We start from the raw sequence: 22355 nt of genomic DNA on the forward strand, positions 1-22355 counted from the left end.
TAAAACACTTCCGAACTGTTTCTTTGTTTGAATCATCAATAAAATCAATACAATGGAGAAAAATCTGTTTATAACTTATTTTCGATACACTCCTTACTTCACGCAAAATGATGCAATTTACTTAGAAACACACATTTGAAAGGAAGAATCTTACTTTCCAAAATCACATTAAAATATTAAATCTTCATGTATAAGTACAGCTACTAAACCTCATTATTGTCTTATCCACGAGAAACCCTAACTGCATCTCAAGAATTAGATGCTTATCTACAAACAGCTGTATCTGCCAGCGATAATTCATGCAAAGTTGCTTTGCGACTGAAAAGAAAGCTATCCAAAAGATTCAGAACAAGATTCTAGAATTGGGGGGGGGGCTTCCAACTTGGATTGCAGACATCGAATCGGTTCATCGTCAAGACATCATTTTATTACGAATATGGATTAGGGGGAACTTGTCTATGGCCGGACAAAATTGATTTTTTGAGAATGCATTAGGATAATGTTTTGACACTATAGAGTAGTACGAGGAGGTCAATATTTACAATATATCAATATTTACTAAAATATATTTTTAAATATTATGGTTATCGCTAAAAAACGTTAAGTGTCCGGTAGAAGACCATTTCCCCCTAATATTTGTAGTAGTAGTCATTTGAGACAATCAAGCTAAACTATTTTACATCGACCAAAATAATTAAGCTCACTCACATTCTTCAACCGGGTGCTGCTCCCAGCAGTCAGATATAGAAAGAAGTAGTTCGGAACGTCTGGGGCAGGTTTTTATTTCTCCCCCCTTTGATAATGTCGACCGGAATCAAATGGCAGACAGAGCTCTCCGATTCGATCCCCTCGATACTGATGGGTGGCGCCAATCACTTGAGCCAATGTCGGGGGCCGCCGGAATCAAGTGCACTCTCAAAATTGTATGTTTACTATAGGAAGTTCTAGCAATTTAAATATGAATTAAACAAGTTTAAATTTTCATACTCAATTTTAAGAAAGGTTTTGAATGTTTTTTGTAATACAAAATTGAAAAATTTATTTCAGCTTATCGATTTTTGCTCATGAGAATATTTGACATGGTGAAAGCATTACTGCAACAGTTGCAGTTTATGATACGGGTTATTTTATTACCATAAAAATCATCAAAAAAAAGTGTCAAATTCCTGTTTCGGATAGCAACCCCACCTTTTGCGTTAGCAAACAAAAAAACAAGTCTCAAGTTTAGGAAGCAGCAAACCTGAGCCGCACGCTACTTGTCGGGCAGGAATCGCTGAATGGCAGCGCGACAGCGATCCGGTTTGAACTGGATTTTGGAATCGGTAATCAGATTTCAGTTTTTATATATTCTGCATTTAAATACACACGCCGACACATAGCACAATGTCCTAATTAAAAGCGCTCGCCCTGCTCTGCTTCGTGCGAGATAACCGAAACGATTTATGATGATGTAGGTTGCTTTTTTTTAAACGGCTCCCAGGATTAAACCTGTAGCAGAGAAATTGAATTGGGCACGAATTCAATCATACCGGGGGCAATTGTTGCAAGTTTAAAAGTGAGAAAAAACAAGAAGGAACGAAAAAAGTCCAAGGTTCATAACATACACGGATTCGATTGGAGGAAATCGCGCAAATGGAACAAACCATCCCAGCGAGCCCAAAGCGAGATTGTTCACGAATTGCACTGTTCACGTGAATGGGACGTGATGGAAAACGACGAGCCAAAATCTAGGCGGTGTTTTTTTTGCCACCCCGGCACATTAACCGGTAGGGCAGGTTTCAATTTTGGGGATACTGGCCTCAAGGATTGTTTCAGACGGGCAAAAAGCATGTAGAAGCAAAATCGAAAGGAATCAACAAGAGCTGTTGAGTGGGTGCTTCCGAATGTTTGTACCCGTGTAGCTCCTTTAACCTGAAATTCGTCACATTCTATTGGTTATTTATGAATGGTTTGATTGTCGGTGAACTAGAACTTGATGAAAATTAATTTCCGTGACAGGTTTAATAGCAATTTAACGACGGTATCCCTCGGTACGCTTCACTGAACATGCCGACACAACCTATAAAATTGAAAAAAAAACACATGTACTTGAAAAGAAAAGGGTAAAAATGCTTTTAGTTGGATCTAGAAAAAGCTTGCCTGAATTTTTCCCGTACGTATACAAGCCGAGCAACTCCGGTCTATTTCATCTAAAAACCTGGCAAAATCCGGGAATTTTATTTCAAAATTGTCAAAACCTGGGAGTTACTCATCAAAAATTAAGAAATACAATTTGTAAAACTTTTAAATCGTATTTTAGGCTTTCAAAAAACCTTTCATGATTACGAAACTTGCTCGAAAAAATGTTGTTTTGGAGGCATACCTACATAAAAAAAATTTACATCACAATTGTTTTTTTAGATTTTAGAATCCGCGCTTTTACGGGTAATCAGGCCGGGACGAACTTTTCTCAAATTTTGTATTAAAATCTGGCAACCTTAGTCTAGAATAAGCTTGCCTTGCCAGAGTTTTTCCTGTACGTATCCGAGCCGAGCAAATCCGGACTATTTTATCTAAAAACCTGGCGAAATCCAGGCACTTGATTACAACAATTTTCAACCCAAAACCCGGGTTGTTTAAGCCAAACCCAGGAATTATTCACATAAAAATCAAGAAAATCACTTCAAACTTCATATTGTTTATCGAAACATATCGCCTGATTTTTATTTGTATTTTAGGCTTCCTATAAATCATTCACGTTTATTTTGATAAAACTGGCTAAAAAAAATAGATTTTGGACGCAAAAATCTAAAATTATAATAACTAAATTTTGTGATTGGTTTTTATTCATTTTTTCAAATAAAGTCGCAAAATCCGTGCATTTAACAACTAAATCAACTAAACGCGAATTTTAAATTGGGATTTTCTGAAAAAAATTCGGCTGGTCGGCAGACAGCAGACAAATTTGGACTGGTAGATATATTGTAGTTGATTAACACTAACCTGAATAAAACCTATGACCAATTCCAAGCACCCCTGAAATCGAGAGCCGATTTTTATTATTTGTAATTGTTATTTCAAAATAATAGGCAGACTGTCATAAAGGTTGTTTTTCTAGCTTTATTTTCCATCAAAACATATCCAGTCAACTTTAAAAAAATGGGATGGAATGGAAAAAATGGACTTTAACTTTTTTTAATTTGTAGCACTGAAACTATAGTTAAAGTGACCGGCATAAATAGAATCCCACTTTCCTGTTAAATCTTAAAATCCCGATATTTTCAGTTTCTAAAAATCTATAAGAATTTCAATTTTTTTTTATCATTTAAATAAACAGTGAAGTGGATTTTTCCCTAAAAGTATGCAATATAGTAAATAGATTGCTACCGAGTTCAGAAAAAAAAATGAAAAATAAGATTTAAACCTAAAAAACTTGTAAAATTAAAACTTTGATTTATTGGCCCTAGCGCTGAAAAGTGATGTCCTTTTTAGTAGGGACAACTAAAGATTGTGAAAATTTTATATAGATGGATAGAAGGTTAGAAGAAATGAAAGATGGTGAAAATGAGCGGGTAGAATTTATTTAGAAGCATTACCATCACATATCAAATTTTTGTTCCTTACGGGCCTAAATACTATGAAGTGGTAGATACAGATAGAGTTGCATCTACCACAACACATTAGTAGGCATCTTTCATTTCTTCTAACCTTCTATACATCTATATAAAAATTTCACAATCTTTCCCTACTAAAAAGGACATCAATTTTCACCGTAAACTAATTTTAACTGTTTTTTTACAAAATTAATTCATATACTAACAGTGTCGGACAATAGAATAGGACCGCTCTAATGCAAAATATTCAAATCGCCTTTAAACTTCCAATTCAAATATAATAATATGCGACACCTAGCGGCAAGCACTTATTGTAGTTGAAAACTTTGTATACTGCACGTTTGTTGCAATCAAAGCAACCCGTTTGTTCTACTCGACCACAAAGCCGACCACATCGGTTCGGCTATTCCGGCATTTTCAGCGCTCTAGATTTGAAGAAAAGGTGTTGTTTTCGGTGTTGTTTGTCCATTTTCGTGTCCTGGTAAGTATTTCCCATAAAACTAATCATGTAAATCATGAAAACAAACAAAAAATAAACATTTCCTTCTTCCTACTCTGTTTTCAGCGAAAAAGCGATGGGTCGGGCACAGCACTGCACGGAGGTCCAGCGAGCGATCATTCGGAATCTGTACAAGGCTGGCAAAAGCCAACGCGAGATTGCCGACTACTTAGGAAGGTCGAAAACTTTCGTTTTCTACGCGCTTCACAGCACCGGCAAACGGGAACTGACCAGCCGCCCCCGCAAAACGACGCCGAAGGACGATTCGGCAATCAAAAAGGCCTCGCAAAAGGACCCTTTCAAAGCGTCCAGGCAGACCAGAGACGCTGAACTTATCTGTGAGTTCCCGGACGGTTCAGCGAAGGTTGGCAGAGAAGGGACTAGGAGGAAAAAGTCCCTGGAAGGTGCCGATGCTGACGCCGAAGCACTTGAAGTACGCGATGGATCACTTCGATTGGGTCGGTTCGGAAAAGGAGAAACTATGGAGAAATGTGCTGTGGTCGGATGAGACCAAAGTGAACCTCATCGGCTCAGACGGAAAGAGTTGGGTCCATCGCCCACTCGGCTGTGCGTATATGCCCCAGTATACAAATAAAACATTCAAACTTAGAGGAGGTAGCATCATGGTGTGGGGGTGCTTTTCTTGGTACGGGGTGGGTCCCTTGTACTGGATCAACCGGATTATGGACCAGCATCTCTACGCCCAGATACTTCGGGAAGTAATGCTGCCACACGCCGAGTGGGAGATGCCCCTAAAGTGGCAGTTCCAGCAGGACGACCCCAAAGAAACCGCTAAAACGGTTAAAAAGTGGTTCCAGGATAATAAGGTAGACGTTATGGAGTGGCCAGCACAGTCCCCTGGTCTCAATCCCATAGAGAACCTATGGGAAATAGTACGTAAGGTGTACACCGAAAAATAAAAAAACAAGCAGCAGCTGTGGGAGAGAATCCAGGCAGTGTGGTACGCTATCCCGATGAGAACGTGCCAAAAGCTGGTGGAGTCGATGCCGAACCGGGTGCGAGAAGTGATGCGTAAGAAGGGTTATACCACCAAGTACTAACCCTGCAAATCGATCACGGTATGAATTTCCTTTTTTTTTAATTTTTTTTACCATGAATTCTAAAGCGGTCCTATTTTATGTCGCGTTATTTTAGTCAGTAGGTATGCTTAAAACGCATTTTTAAATAACGGACAATTGTTTTAACTGTGCAATCTGTTCAAGCTTCCTAAAAAATGGTGGGTTTTAAATAAGGTTGCCAGATTTTTTTTCCGGACAAATCCGGGCATTTTTATAGAAAAACCTTACAAAATCCTGGAAATTTAATTTCAAAATGTTCAACCCAAAATTGGGGCAAATTTGGTAAAAACCACGGAATTATTCAGTAAAAATCAAGAAAAAAAACACTGATTTGTTTTTATCAAACCACATAAGCTGATTTTAAATCGTATTTTAGGCTTTCAGAACACAAGTCATGATTATTTGGATAAAATTTGTCATTAATTATTTTTTCAACGAAATCCGGACAACCGGGTCGGACCGGACTTTCCACAAATTTTGTGTCAAATATGCGGGCAGGTCCGGATAAATCCGGGCAATCTTGCAACCTTGGTTCAAGGGAAATTATTTTAAATTTCTTTTAGCAAACCTCATAACTATTAGTTTTTAAATAATAAGAAAACGATAAACTTTGTTAAAAGTCCCAATCAAAACTTAAAACAGACTAACAAAACTTACAAAGCTTACATGGCCGAACATGATCAAATTTGTTTAAATGATAAATAAAAAGATCTCAAAATTTCGAAAAGTCAAACGACTCATTTTGATTTATATTTTATTTGAACCCGAGCCAGGCCGGGTAAAACCAGCTAGTCTCTTATAAAGGTCCAATGTTCCAAACAATTTTTTTTTTGTGATTTAACTTTCACTCGTGATAATTGCTAATTGATATTACTAATAGTTATCGAACAACAGTGCATTTTTACTGTAAAAAGTCTTTGATGAATGGTTTAAACACTAAAAACAGACATTTTTGCCATAATGCTATTGATTTTACGTAATTCAAAACGGCCAAGGGTTTCTGAATAAAGCAATTAAAATCTCTTTCAGCCTTGAGAAATCAATATTTTTAATTCGGGATGAATAAGCCACAAAGATGCTTAAAATCCCTCGAGAAAAAAAGAAAAAAAAATATTTTTAATGCTCCACGAAAATTCATCTCGTTCATCTCCGGGAACACAGGAAATCCTAACTTTTAAAGCATGAACATGGAATCAAGTTACCACAAACTCCCCGATAAGCACAAATAAATTGGCGTAAATGCAATTTTTCTTCAGATTTAGTCCAATAAATAAAGGGATAAAACTTTACTGCTTTGAATTTGAGATTTTCGCTGCACAAATAATAAGTAGTTAAATAAATTTATTAAATAATCCAAAATTAAATAATTTTGGAAAATATTCAAAAGTTAAATACTTTCCGTATTCTCCATAGCTAATTAATCTACACTCAATTGAAAAGTGTAATTTTGAAATAATTAACTACTGAAATTTGCTTATAATAACCAGCTTCGTTAAACGGATAAATGCTTCAAGCAATTATAACAGATACAAACTAGTTCTTCACTTTAAACGGATGCCGCGTTTCCAGAAATGGCGAAGATGCAAACGATCTTTTTTTTTTCTTTCAATAATTCCCTGCTCGGAAAAACCGGTTCGGAAATCCCTTCGTTTGTGGGAAGCCCTTTTCGCAAAACTAACACAACCGAAGAACTCAACTCTGTGGCGTTCTGATTGATTATCAATTGACTGATCCCTCGTTAGGAGTGATTGTGACCCGATCTAGTTAAACGCTAAATACTTGTTGTATAGGGTTGATTCAACACACCCACAGATAGAAGAACGAGTAAAAAAAACACCACAATCACTCGTTTCGGTCTAGAAAACCAAGGCTAGTGCGTAACTAAAGAGGTCGACGTTCAGAACAGAAGGCAGATTGTTGACTTGTTCCCTTTTTTATTAACTCACTTGGTTCTTTCGACGGTTCTGTAAAATTGTCTCAAGAACAAGATTTTTTTTGTCCAGTACACAATTGACCTTCTACACTTAACTGTCCCATATGTTTGAAGAATTTTAGCAAGTGTAGGGCGATTGCAAGCAGACGCGGGAAATACAATTTGATTAATTGATCGGTTTGTTGGCACGACTTATTCTGATAGGAACAAGTAAGTCACCTGTACCAAACCAAAAACTGATTTGCGATTTTGGGGTTCTTTTAAGCATATTTAGGTGAGAATAAAATCAAAGTTAAACAACTTATTTAAAAAAAACAGTTTGAACACGAGGTTATCATTTAGTTTTTGTGGTGCATAGTGGACTGAAACTTAAGAAAATTTGGTACCAATTTAGCAAACATGGATTGCCTAACAATACTAGAACAGGAAGAACAGAAGATCGACAGAAAATTTATTCACCTTAAACATGGTTGATCAGCACCTCTCAAATCCGACAGCGCGATGTAAAGATCGCACATGCAGTCTTCGGATGAAATATTTGTCATAGTTTACTGCCGTTGGAAGCATAATTGTCTCCTGTTACAAAAAGGCAAAGCGAGAAAACATATTTTCGCAATTTTTGTTGACTTCAATGCCGCAGATCTCTTAAGTACATTATCTGGTGACAAACATGAAGTCTTTTACGTATTTGATCAATAAAGCGGCACAGGGGAGCAATTTGCGACAGCTCACTCACTTTACAGGAAGCAACTTTTCTTCAACTAATTTTCAGCTACCGTGCTGAAAATGTCGCAACCGCGTAAGAAGCGATACCAGAAGAGGACAATCAATCCGTTTGAAGTAAATACGCTTCTGGGACAAGTACCGGATGAAGTAACTCTGGCTACATAAATAGCACATAAACATATACAATAGGGGGGGCCCACCGCCCCCCCCCCCCCCCCCCCTGAGGATCCACAAAAAACAAATGAGGTATTATACCCTACACTCAAAATTTCAAATTCAAAACTGATAAAAGAGTAAGGTTAATCAAGAGTAACAATCTAGACTAAAAACAAATGCCAAAACCTCAAAACCTCCCAAACTTCAAAATTCTGCTACACTTTTTTGAAAATGTTGCACTTGTTCACCTAAATTAAGGTCTGAATATTAGATTTGGTTTTGCATTTTGGTCATGCATTTTCAATGTTTTGATAATATTTTTCCGAATATGAAAAAAGAGAAATGGGCAATCTATTTAGAATTTAAAAGTCAGATTCAGATCTTTGTAAACTCATATTTTAATCTGATTTACAATACAGATTAAAAATAAAATTGATCATTTAGATTCAACCTGAACTACAGAATTTAAGTAATAGATTCATCAATAAGGGCTCTCAAACTATAATCTGTAATAAGACTTTGGGCTCATAAAATTCTGATCTGGAATAAGATCCGGAAATCGTTTTTTTTTGTACATTTCAGAAATCGTATGGAAATTGGGATACAGTTACAGAGCGCAATTTTTTTAATTCAGGTTCAGAATTCAGATTAAAAATGCAGATTCAACATTCAGATAAGGGTATAACTTGTAAATAAGTTTTATAATCAACTTAAATTGTTGAGGAATTCATGAGATCATGAAAAGTGTGCTACACTTCGAAGTATAACTCGAATGGACTGATTTTAAGTGTTAAACTTCATACGACAAAATTGAACACAACATATGCCGTAACTTGAAAATGCTTAATTTGTAAAATTAAGTCCAGGGGTTTCTGAGATATAGAATGCCAAATTTCAGTGTTTCTCATCATAGATTTCATCGCGGTCCTTAATGTGTTTAAAGTCTGCTTCATTTAATATTGGAACAAATTCTTTTGGCGCTCCTAGTGGACGGATTTGGAAACTTTTTTCACCCACTTGTCGGGAAATTCATTACCGTAAACTGGGGGAACTTTGATCACTTTTTTTATTCATTTTTGAATATTTTGGTAGAGGTTGCTTTTTCGTAATATCTAAAAATTTTAAAACCCTTACTGAGGTGAGGAGTATCAAACATGATCATTGACTGTAGTAAATTCAAAAGACATTGATGGTAATAATTGAATGTTTGTTACAAAACCAGATTTCGAGTTTCGGGGTGACTTTGATCACTGTGGTTTTTAAGTACCGCAACATCTTCAAAAATTTTGTTATGGTGCCAATTAGCACACAAAGCATAAACATTAATAACAGTAATTTCTGTTAGGACTATACCCAGTTTTTCAACGTTTTTTTTTCCAAAAACATTTATAGTCAAAAGATGGACCATGTTGCTACATACATCTAGGGGTAAAAATTATAAACATTTCTCAAATAAAATTTTACCTTCATGCAATTCCCTAGATCCTCGCCCTGTTCCCATGTATTTTTTTTCTCTTCAAATTGAACCATTTGATAGGGTCTTAGCCATTTTTACTACACGGGGTTTCTCATGGAAATACACCGTTTTTTTCCAATATAAAAACATTATCACCAAATGATCTTAAAAATAACACTTAAACTAAACCTAAACAAAGAAAAAAGTTGAACTTTCACATTAAACAACCCATTTGCTCCTAAATGCTTGAATTTGATCAAGAGAGATGTTTGTTTGTGAGCCTTCGAAAAACCAGATATTTTAAGTTTTTAAAATTACATTATTAGGAATATCAAAAATCTTCTAATAAAAACCAAATTTAGCTTATTCGTAAATAAATTTATAGGCTTTCAAACGAAGTAAACAGTTTTCAGATATTTTAACTTTTTGCTTAGTTCATGATGATTATCTGCAAAAATTTCATGTTGATCAAAGTTACCCCGGTGATCAAAGTACCCCCAGTTTACGGTACCTTTCATCATGTATTTATGTCATAACACCAAACGATAGCATTTTGTAAACAACCGCCATGGAAGCCGAACGGAGAGATCAAATTGTGCACAGTTTTCTTACGAGTACGAGTACGAAAATTTCTTCGAAACAGCAATGAATAATTTTTTTAATTTTTTTTTATGAAAGAGTAAAGAAAATGCTACATTTGTATGAAAAACAAATTATGAATTCGTTAATAAATGACTGAACTACACGCAATTGTTTGTGTTCCAATATTAAATGAAGCAGACTTTATATCCGTCGAACTTGGTCAGCACTTGATCGTACAGCTTTCGAGCACGGACTCTGGCCACATTGTTCTGCTTCAGCGTCCGATTTGGCTGTTTGCTGGCTTGGAATGACCTTATTCCTTCCCGGAGACGAATTCGTCGCACCGTACTGTGAGCGGCCTGGAACTTATTGGCCAAATCGCGGTCTGAAAGATTGGGATTCCTCTTGACGGCCTTGATGACTTTCCCACGCAGTTTCCGGTCGACAGTTCCACTCCGACGCTTCGAATGCGGCTTCCGAGCCGTCGTCAATGTTTCCATGTACTGCTTGATAACACGCCATACGGTATTTCTGGGCATTTTAAGCTGTTTTGCTAGCTTCGATGCCGACAACAATGGATTTTCAAGAAAACTGTGCACAATTTGATCTCTCCGTTCGGCTTCCAAGGCGGTTGTTTACAAAATGCTATCGTTTGGTTGGTGTTATGACATAAATACATGGTGAAAGGTAATGAATTTCCCGACACGTGGGTGAAAAAAGTTTCCAAATCCGTCCACTAGGAGCGCCACAATGAGCAAAAGAATTTGTTCCAATATTAAATGAAGCAGACTTTAGATTGCTTGTAAATTCAATTTCCAGATTTCAATTTGAAAAAAAAAAAATAGTTCGTAAACGCAACTGAAATTTAAAATCACAAATCAAAGGTAGAATTTAAGTTCTTTGTTTTATCAGAAAAACCCAAATTTTATTTTAAAAAATCATCCGCAGGATTTTCATTATGGAATTGATTATTAATGAAAAATATTGGCTGTTAAAGAAATATCTTTACCTAAAAATTCTGCACAAAATTCTATATTTTCTCAGCGTGTCTAACATTATTAACACATTGAGGACACCAAAATTCGGCATTTTATGTTTCAGAAATCAATAAACAAAATGCTGTTTTTAGTATAGATATTTGAAAAACGGGAAGTGCTGCGTGTAATTTTATAGAATGAGATTTTATTACTAGATTCATAACGTTTGAATTATGCTTTCCAATTGAGCATACTAACGGCAAGCAAGATAAATTTCATACTAAAATCATTAATTTGGTTCAAGTTTGCATCAAGAATATTTGATCCAAGAATCTGATAATTTTTATCTCTGTTTTTTTTTTTTTGAAAATTTGATTTATTTTTTTATCAAAGTTTAAAATCTTTGAATTTTCAAAATATTTTGGAAGATTTGGCTTGTTTGATTTGAGTATAGGATATGTTTTTAAGACAAGGAAGACTTTCCCAGTTTGATCTACCAGACTCTTAAACAAATTCAAAGATTTTAACCATGAAAGCGAGTTTAGCTCACCATTTAGGTTTAGGTTCAATTTTCTAAAGTTTCGATTAAATACGAAAACTTTTAATGTCTAAGAACTTAAAAATGAATAATCATATAGTTACTAACATTTTTTGTATCAATTTTTTTATATTCGTGAATTGTTGGGCATAAAACCATAGGTAAAAATCAGCCACCAAATCCCTTTCCCCATAAAAAGTAGTTTCCATCACAAATTTCTACAAATTTCAACAAAACGAGATGATCTATACACAATTTGTATGTGAAGATACCAATGTTCCGAAAATCAATCATTTTTACTGAGCCATGCTCTACTACCAAGGGATTGAAATCAAGAGAGAATTTTTTGCATTTGGGGGGACTACCAAGGGATTGAAATCAAGAGAGAATTTTTTTGCATTTGGAAAGGTAATGATCAAAATTCCACAACTGCTTCACAAATTGCAACAATTTGCACAATTAGCAAACCTTTTAATTTTCTCTAACAAATTGCCACAAATTACCACAAATTCAATCAATGGCTGCACAATTTGTATGATCATTGATGAATTTTCTCCCTTCATTGCAATTCCCCGTTTACTACATTAAAAGCCAAAAAATCGAAGCAGTCCCATATTTTTGAAACCTGTAAGAGCAAGTTCACTGGTGTTGGGAAAAAGTGGTAGAAATTTAAACATTTTGAAAATTTTACCATGCAAAAATGTTTTCAAGATCATTGGGCGTTGTATTTTTTTACAGCACTGTTTTTATTTCAGCCGTATGTGGTAGAAATATTGCTATTTTTACATCACAGCATGCGAAAATACAACACGTGTTGTAGAAAACTTGAAGGCCACAGATCTTGAAAATGTTTTTGCATGGCAAAATTTTCAAAATAAACAAAAAGTGACAAAATTTCTACCACTTTTTCCCAACACCAGTGAACTTGCTCTAAGTAGTTAAAAAAAGCTTTCTCATTTGCACTATTCCCGCCCGATCGACACACTACTTTGTTTTTTGAAAGTACACTTTCAAAATGGACAAAGAGTATTCTACAGTTAAAAAAAAATCTAAAAAACTGCCGTCCAGCAAATTGACAATTTTTTTTCAAATGCTTGCAAAAACAATCGGTCCGGAGAACGCTACTGTGTTAGTAGGTACAGAGTTTTCACAGTATGAAACATATAATGTGTTGCCGCATAGTTTAAAAGGAGGGGAATACTCAAGAAAATAACAGGACGGTCAATCAATTGGAAGAGCACTGGACATAATTTCGAGCTATAGAGTTATCTTTGCAGTTTCTTATTCAGGCTTTTCTTTTTCTTCTTTTACCAACATAGCCAACACATGTTAGCATCCTGGAAAATGAGCAGTTTTATACGTCAGGCTTTTCAATGCAAAAAAAAATGAAAAATAAAATTTAAATTCATTTTGGGACAATTCCCAAAATCCCAAACATGGTGACAAAATATCAATCAAAAATCGGCATAACTATCCAGCTTCATTCTATATCATTTAAATTATAATATTAATTGTTTTTTTTTTCATAGTTGATCAGCGAAGAAAAAAAAATTGACGACAAGGTCAACGTGGTAAGAGTCTTACCGTGAGACGAAGCTCACAGGGTCTATATACAAATTAATGTTGAATTGGTTGATGTTGAAATTTGGTATGTAGCCAGTTTCAAGACCGGAATGGTTCCTATATAACAGATTTAGAGTCCTCCGACTTGACGGAGGGAGGGCTTCCGTGCAAAAATAATGCCAAAATCGGAAATTAAAAAGTCATGGCATCCATTTTTAAGAAATTTTGTTCTTCCTTTGGAGGATTCGTTTTTCGTCTCCATGGGCCAGGCGACGGAAGCAACAATCGCAAAAGGATAGTAATCCAAGCATACTGCTCAGTGACGGGTGAAAAAAGGGACATTTGGACGCGAATTTCTTAACCTAGTTCATTTTTTAGGCACATAGTGGCAATACGGAGCCAAGCAGCCATTTGTACAGTTGATGAGGTCTAGATGTGACCCAGATTGGCATTTTGCCGATCGAATCAAAACCAAAGATTTTCAAAAATAATACCATTAAGTTCGTGTTAATGTAAGGAACATTTGATTTCTAAAAATATTAATTTGTTCTGATCGACAGTTTGAATCCATTATCCCCCTCATAGAGAGTTTTGTTTTTGGAGAGTCTCAAGCACTGCGTTCTGCCTCTAGCTCAATAAATTGATGTAGTGGCGGAACATTTAGTAGTGCATTAAGGGCCTCGTTTGATGTGCTTCGCATGGCGCCAGTTATAGCTAGCGTTGCTATTCTTTGAAGCTTCGCTAGTTTCTTCCGGACCGTAGCTTGCACAGTTTTGGTCCACCATACTAAGGAGTCATAAGAGATTTTGGGTTTTATCATAGCTGTAAATATCCATTGGATAATTTTCGGCCTTAGTCCCCATTTTTCCCTACTCATGCTATAACATGCTCTAATTGTGAGTTCCATGATAGTTTTGAGTCTAGTATGATTCCTAGATACCATCAAGACGCCATTCACCGCCCAGTTAAGCGGTTTTTCAACTTCAAACATGTGTAATAAAAAAACGACGGCAGATTTTTATTCGCTTTCTTTTCCAATACATCCCAAAACTGCTCTACTTTAAATAAAAAATTTAGTGGAATGCGAAAAATGTACGCTTTTCAAAATAATTAACTAATCTTTGGGGTGTTCAACTGGCCCTTTTACCGCCCACTCGACTTTTTCGGGTATCGATAATATTTTCTTAAGGAAAAACTATCTAAACAACACGGAAACTGTTCTTTTTAGTATTTTCCATATAATGAGCTGTCAAAACCATATTTTGGCTCTTTAGAGAATACTTTTTGTGAAATTTTTTCCGCAAATTTAGTACAAATTTTAACAAAGTGCGTTGACTGACAAAATGATGATTCCCAGCAAACAACCTCAAGTAACCGGTTACTTTCAGCGATAAACCATCATTTTCTAACATAATCAAACTAAATGCTTCTTACAATTTACACATTTGACACAATACATGCGTTAAAAATAAAGAAATTGTGCGTGACCGGTCATTAGGAACCCACACTTTTTTTATACACCAATTACCGCCCATCACTAAACGCTTCAAAAAACAACAACCATTGAAAAAATCGAAAATTTTTTGATGCAAATCTATTCTACGAAAATAAAACTATCGTTTCAAGTCGATTTTAGGTCCAATAGGTACTATCTAGTAAACAAAAACCCTTTTTGCCCTAGGAGTACAGTAATGCTTAGTTCGATAACAGGCGTCGAATTCAATAATTTGACCGGAAACGAAAAACCAAATATTTTATTTCTGGCTATAGTTAGCATAATTAAGTGATGTTTTTTCAGTGAAATGGTCGAACAATGATGCCGACACAGAACACAGGTCTTATATTTGGAGAAAACATCCCAGTTTTTTTCAAAATACACACAAAAGAGTGATTTTGGGCGGTAAATGGTGTCTGGGCGGTGAATGGCGTCTTGATGGTATTTCTCTTGAGATTCGAAGTTTAGCACTTCCCCATCTAGTGTTAGAGGTTTTAGTGCAGTTTTTCGTCTCATAGTGAATGCTATCACAGTAGTTTTGGAAGGGTTAATGTTCAGTCCCTCTTCCCTGCACCAGAATAGTGCGTAGTTAAGGGCCGATTGCATTCTATTCGACAACACATTCTCATATTTTCCTCGAACTATTAGAACTACATCGTCTGCAAAACCAATAGCTTCGAATACCATAAATACAAGTTATTTTAGGAGGTCATCCACGATCAGTGACCACAACAACGGTCATAGTACCCCACTTTGGGGACATCCCTTCGTTGGAGTGGCACTGATTGTAAGTCCTCCCAAGCATGCGTAAATGGTTTTATTTATCAGCATGGCACTAGTCCAGTCAACAAACTCGTCTTTTCATAGCTGATTCGATTTAGTTGTGAGATGCGTTGTCGAATGCACCTTCAATGTCTAGAAAAGAAGCAATTGCTATTTCTTTTGCCTGAATGGTCTTTTCTAGTTTTTGTGTTAAGGTATGTAAGGCCGTAACCGTAGAAATCCCTTTTTTATAAGCGAACTGAAAATTGTTCAGCTTACTTGAGCTAAGATACTGCGATTAAATATGCTCGTCAAGTATCTTCTCCATTATTTTCAGGATAATGGATGTCAGACTGATAGGTCTGAATGCCTTTGTTTGGGTTTTATCTTCTTTCCCTGGTTTTGGGATGAAGATAACGCGCACCTTTCTCAACTGTGTGGGAATATGACAAAGTGTCATACTGGCGACGAACATCTCAACCAAGACAGGTGTAACCATTTGTTTTGCTTGCTGGTTGCTTTGGATTGGTATAATCCCATCTTCACCAGCAGCTTTGAATGGCTCGAATGTACTTATTGCCCAGTTAACCATTGACGGTGTAAAGATTGCGCGCGATTTGCGGAGAGCTTCATCACGTCTGACATTCCGATTGAGTTGTTCAGCCAGAGTGTCCTTAATCTCTAAACCTTCGATAGATTCTGGAAAATGCGTACTCAGTAGTAATTAAAGCGTTTCTTCCAGGCCTGTAGTGAACTCCCCTTTTTTTTCAATTGACCCCGTCCATTTGAGTGTTCTTTAGATAGAACTTTCTGGAGCCTGGCAGCTTCTGGCGTGGATTGAACGATTTCAAACATGTGCCTCCAACTACTCCCTTCCCCGAACATCCCAGTTTGAATCAGCTTTTGCTCTGTTGAAAAGTCTCCTTAACTTTCGAGTTGCCTGCCACCAGGGAACTCTTCTATTTGAAACACGTTCCTTCAGCGGACAGCTGGCTTCAAAAGCGTATCTGATTTTATTGGTAAAACAGTTTGAAGCTTCCTCTAGCTGCTTTGTTGTTCGTGTTTTCACATCCAACAAAGGTTTGCAAGCTTCAAGTATGTGTTTGTAGAGACTCCAGTCTCTATAAACGTCCCTGTTTATTTCCTCTCCCACTATATCGAATGTAATATGTCTGTGATTTCATCTATCGAAGTGATTTTTTCTATCGATGCTAGCGTTCGTAAATGAAACAAACTGTATGCAAAAGCATTGGAAGGTGATTTGACATTTACCAAAAAAATCGAAGCATCACCCAAAAAATCAATTTACGAACACGCCGTAGGTATTTATAGTAAATAAGAGCTCAACTTACCTTTTTCAATTTTATCAGCCGCTGGTATGGCTATTACAATGGGCATTTCTTTCATCAAGTCCGATGTTAGACTCGGTTTGGTTTCAGGTTCAAAATCGAAGAGGGCGTTGTTGAAAAGACCATCTAAAAATAATGTTGTACAAAAATCGTTATTAGGAGGACCAATTACGACATTCACAGAGGGAACCTACCATTGCAGAAATCGTAGGCTTCGAGAATGAGCTCCTCCTCAATGAAGGAGGAGGAGTCCTGGGAGCTGCTCGGAGACGAAGGCTCCAGCTTGCCCTCCCAGTGGCTGCTGTCCAAGAATTGAAAGGACTCCATCATCGCGGTCAACTGTTGTCGATGTTAAGCACAATGAAGTTGGTGGTTCGATTGGCGATGATGTTGATTGGTTGTAAGATGTTTGTTGTTGGTTTTTTGTTGTGGCTTGTGACGCCATTTTGCTTGTAAAGGATGCCATTTTGGCCCTGGAAGAGAGCAAGAATAAAGTTTGATTAGAATGTTTATGTGATGTTTCAAAGAATAATTAATTATTTAAATTTTATTTATATTATTTCAAGATACCTGGGAATGGAATATAGGGGAGATAAGAGCATAATGGCCACTTTAAGGAAGACTCTTATTTAACCAAAGAAAACAGCTATAATATGTGACTTACATCATTGTTTCGTATTCAGACACTAAAAAAGTCTATTTCCATTTTTTGCCGAAAGCTGAAAACCAGTAGGGGCATAATGAGAACCCCACTGGGGCAGTATAAGCACCATTAATAGGAGCGCGAGAGCGTTTTCTGTCGAGGAATCTAGCAACGAATTTCACTCGATGAAGTCAACCAGGGTGGATTTAATTTAAATCAAAGTGATTTAAATTATGATATAAATCACGATTTAAATCACTGGGTTTTGATCAGTGATTAAAATCAAAGATCCTCAGTGAATAAAATACCTGAAATTTAGTGAGTATGGAATGGTTTTTATTTATTTTCCATGTTTTTAAGCATCGAAGCATACCCTCGGGAATTAAAAACTGATTTTTTTTTCTTGCTCCTTGTGATATTCCGAAAGCTGTAATTGACGAGGATGACGAATGCTTGTCCACGTAGAAGGGGGTTGGAGTTTGGATAATGTCCTCGTGGACATACTTCATAAATATCACTCAAATTTAATTCAATGAATATATTTTGATATGAAGTTTGCACTGACAAACAATGTCCGTTAAAGTCTGCTCAAAATAATGTTTGTTCATTTATTTCAAGTAAACTGAAATCAATTTTCTTTTTTTATAAAATCATCTGATTTTTATGTTTTTGCTTAAATTTCAACGCTCAACGTTTTTAAAAGTTATGAATTAGAATTTATTCAAACAAGATCTTTCCAAGAGAAAAAGAAGGCTGATAGAGTGCTAAATTCTAAGTCTATAAAAAGTGTTTAGTGTATTTCGATAATATTTTCATTCAGTACAAAAATTGCTCATTTGTATGTATGTTATGTATGTATGTTTAACCCACCAGTGGCTGTTAGGTCTTTCGACCCGAGTCGGTACGGAAAGTCTCGATAGCACAGTCAAATACTGTTCATGCTTAGCTCATAAACAATAATTGCAGTACAACCAAGGGGTCCGTTACCACTGGCTTGGGACAGGTTTGACTCATCTCACTCCCTTCCAACTGTTCGAAACAAATAGAGAATCCTGAAAAGGTACCTAAGTAACCTACTCATGATTCCGAATTTGCCGAGATACTCCGGCTGGCTTGAACCCACAATCCATTGTATATCAGTCTTCCGATCGTTTGATGTCCTGTCCAATCCCCCCACTAAACCCCATAATAGAGTGAAGCTATTTACTCTGAATTAATCAATTGCAATTTAAAGAAGAGATGAAATGAAATGATACTTATCTTGAGGCCATCAAAAGGCTTCAGCAGTTTTTCGGCAATCCACACAGAAAGCAAAAGTCTGCATGTTCTTCAGTTACATATTAATTAATCACTAATCGCAGCAGTCTAGTGTTCTAATTTAAAAATATTTTCACCGATGGAGAACGAAAACAAACGCGTTCTGTCTGCTGTTAATTTTTCACATTAAAACACATTTTTTGCCAATCATTTGTGAAATTTCCCAAGCAAACAGATCTTTGAAGCAAATCACTTTCCTCACAACATCATTCTCGAAACAAAATTTTAATTTTGTGAAATAGTTCCGCACAACTTTTCTTCTCCGTTTTTCTCGCACACACGCTATCGCTTTCAGCTCACATGATTACTCTGAGAAGATTCCTTTTTCTAGGTAAATTTTCGATTTCTATCCCGCTTCCACCAAAAATTCCAGCGAGCACTTGAGCTGTACTGATCCAACTTCATTTTGATATCACATAATAAACTTTCCCCCCGATATTTGGAAAACATTTGGAAACCGCCTTAAAAAACGAGAGCTGGAAACTTGGTCATTGCATAACAAGGAAAAATATATTTCGAAAAATCACGAAACAAAACACGACCGCGGAAAAATATGCGACCGCACTCGAGCAAGGCCAACTTTGTTCCCCTTCAGTACAAAAATTGCTCATTTGTTCCTAAAATAAACCATTTTAATTAAAAAAAAACTTCAAAAAATTGCATTCAAACTATTAAATTAGACGAGGACAGTGGAAAACATACATAACAGAGGAGTAAGCTTACGAAAAAAATTTCCAAGACAACCGTCAATCGTTTCGAGTCTTTAAATACAAAGTCGAATCGATGTGGGTTTAGTTTGAAAAGCATTCGTCTTTGATGAATGTTGAAAATCATTAATCATGAATGTTACGCTTATACAGCCTTTATGAAGCTGAGTTTAACAACTCAGCTTTATCACATGATTGAAGAACCTTCGGATGATAAAATATTTCCCTCAAAATACAATTTATAGAACAAATCCTATTTAAATCAAAAAAATCTGATTTAAATTAAAAAAATCCAATTTAAATTAAAAAAAATCTGATTTTTTTTATTTTTTGAAAAAATCATTGATTTTTATTCACCCTGAAGTCAACTGAATAAAAGAGCTACAGCTTGAGTTGTTTCATCTGACGATTTGGCCGATTATTGGTTAGATGTCGGAGAGATAATCAGTAGGCTCGAGTTCGATTCTTGTTCGAGGTGATTTTTTTTTCATTTATCATTTATGATCGAAGCATTTTACACAAATCGGTGAGGCGTAGAACCTTCAAACAAAGCAAAACTAAAATAATGTATGACTGTTTGTAGAATACAAACCATTCACAGTCACTCATACATTATATTTTTGGTGCTTTGCATCACCCGTCAAGATGCTACTAGTCATATAATGCAATAATCAAAATGATAGATCATTGTAGAGTCCAGTTAAAACATTTCCCAATTTGGAACGTTTATTCTTCTATCAAAAACTCCGCTTCTAATTTCCACGTTTTCACTCCTCAACTGTCAAATCACTCCCTCTCCTCTTTTTCAATGCCGCCTTTGGTTCTCCATAAACTTCTATTTGTTATTGATGTAGACAATCACAACACTTATCATCGAGGGGTGATCCTACAATCCCCCCTTTACTTTTTTAAGACCAATGCAATGTTCTACGTAAACATAGAAATACATTGGTTTCTATTAAATGGGCTGTATTTTGTAATAAAATTTACTTTATGATCATCATGGATCGCTGCAGTTGTTCTTGCAGTTGTTAATTCTCTGTACATTCAACAGTAAAATGCCATATTCATCGAGTATTTACCAAATGAGCACTTTATACATTCGCATTTACATTTAATATTCTACAGGAGTATTGTTCATGTTTCTCCCAGCTTCTGCGAAATTGCCCTAGATTTCAGTTAGCATTTATACAACAGTACAATGACATTTTAATCGAGCATTTATCAAATGAGTCACTTCGACAGGAGTACTGATCATGTTTCTCCCAACTTCTGCGAACTTGCACTAGATTTCAGCTAGCATTTACACTATTCTTTTATTTTGAAAAGATCTCTATCTCCGATTTGAGAAAAGGAATTCTCAAATTTCGCGTAACATATCTTAGATAAATGTCATTTTCATGTGCCCACACATAATCACCAGATATAGGTATTTCAAAATGTGCTTGCTCATATAGCTCTTTGCGCTCACGCAAAAACAATTTGAAGAACTCGTCTCCCCGTTTGCACTCACCCAAACATCACACATATGCGCTCACGCAGTATTCCGTATGCGCTCACGCAGTATTCCGTATGCGCTCACGCATCTAACGGTATCTCGTCTGCGCTCACGCAATTTTTTCGCAGCAGGAAATAGTTTGCGCTCACCCAAACAACTTGTGCTCACACAAGGGACTTCCCAACAGCACATGATTTGCGCTCACGCAAACAACTTGTGCTCACACAAGGAACTCCGCAACAGGACATGATTTGGGCTCACCCAAACAACTTTTGCTAACACAAGGAACTTCGCAACAGGACATTTGCGCTCACGCAAACAACTTGTGTTCACACAAGGAACTTTACTTTCAATATACTTACTAAGGATGCAATCCCATGGAACTGACATTCAATCATCAAAATCCCTCGAGATCTTAGCATTGTTTTCACAATTACCAATTTGTAGTTCACAGCAGATCGCGAGGAATGAAAAATAATGTGTACTGCAACTACAGGTACAGGTACAGCTACCACCTAGAGAAAAATCGAATAAATCTGATTTCTTTGGGTGGACGATTCATATCAGTAAATCATCAACGTTTTCACATCCCATCCTCGTCACCAATTTGTAGAGTCCAGTTAAAACATTTCCCAATTTGGAAACGTTTATTCTTCTATCAAAAACTCCGCTTCTAATTTCCACGTTTTCACTCCTCAACTGTCAAATCACTTCCTCTCCTCTTTTTCAATGCCGCCTTTGGTTCTCCATAAACTTATATTTGTTATTGATGTAGACAATCACAACACTTATCATCGAGGGGCGATCCTACAATCATGAATGCTAAATGAAAAAAAATCTCCTCGAGCAGGAATCGAACTCGAGTCTTTTGATTACCTCTCCGACATCTTACCAATAGGGCAAATCATCAGAAGTAAACTAGGGAAGCAGTAGCTCTATCATTCAGTTGGCTACATCGAGTTGAATTCGCTGCTAGCTGCTGCGGCAGAAAAAGCTCATCGTGCTCCGATTAATTGTGCTCTGTTCGCCCCGAGTCAACAAATTGAAGTAAAAACGCGTTTTAAAATTGATTTTAGTGTAAAATCAAAAAAATTATGATGGTAAAAATTGAGGAACAATGTGTATATCATGTTGCAGTGTGTACATTATAGATCAAGATGATTCATAGATCATAAAAGCTTATTTCTTGGTGCTTGATAATTATAATATTTTCGTCACTTGAGAACTTAGATGTTTTTGTTTAAATATTTCTGTAAAGATGATAAGGAGATTTCTTTTTTGTGAAAAATTAATACTATAGGAAGTACGAAACTATTCCTCATGAAAATTTATTTAAAAAAGCGTTCTTTTGTAGAAAAGAGAAGTGTTTACTATGCCCGGGTGCTTGTTATGCTCTTATCTCCCCTATGTAAGACTTTTGAAAAAAAAATACTTATTTGAAAAAAAACTATTGAAAAAGTTGAAATTTGTTTGTAATTTAAA

The 22355-nt window shown here is 36.1% G+C and overlaps 1 protein-coding gene across 1 annotated transcript in view; it reads right to left on the minus strand.

The window, feature by feature from the left end:
* Positions 1 to 22355, minus strand: part of LOC129744869 (activating transcription factor of chaperone) — a 77933-nt gene that overhangs the window by 50591 nt on the left and 4987 nt on the right. The window contains exons 2-3 of the mRNA XM_055737610.1: positions 16903 to 17181; positions 16712 to 16834 (exon numbers count right to left, since the gene is read on the minus strand). Of these exons, the coding sequence (XP_055593585.1) occupies positions 16712 to 16834; positions 16903 to 17038 (259 nt within the window). The 5' untranslated portion in view covers positions 17039 to 17181. The remainder of the gene's footprint in view (positions 1 to 16711; positions 16835 to 16902; positions 17182 to 22355) is intronic.

The sequence above is a fragment of the Uranotaenia lowii genome, chromosome 2 (genome assembly GCF_029784155.1).
Source record: "Uranotaenia lowii strain MFRU-FL chromosome 2, ASM2978415v1, whole genome shotgun sequence".
Taxonomy (NCBI): Eukaryota; Metazoa; Arthropoda; class Insecta; order Diptera; family Culicidae; genus Uranotaenia; species Uranotaenia lowii.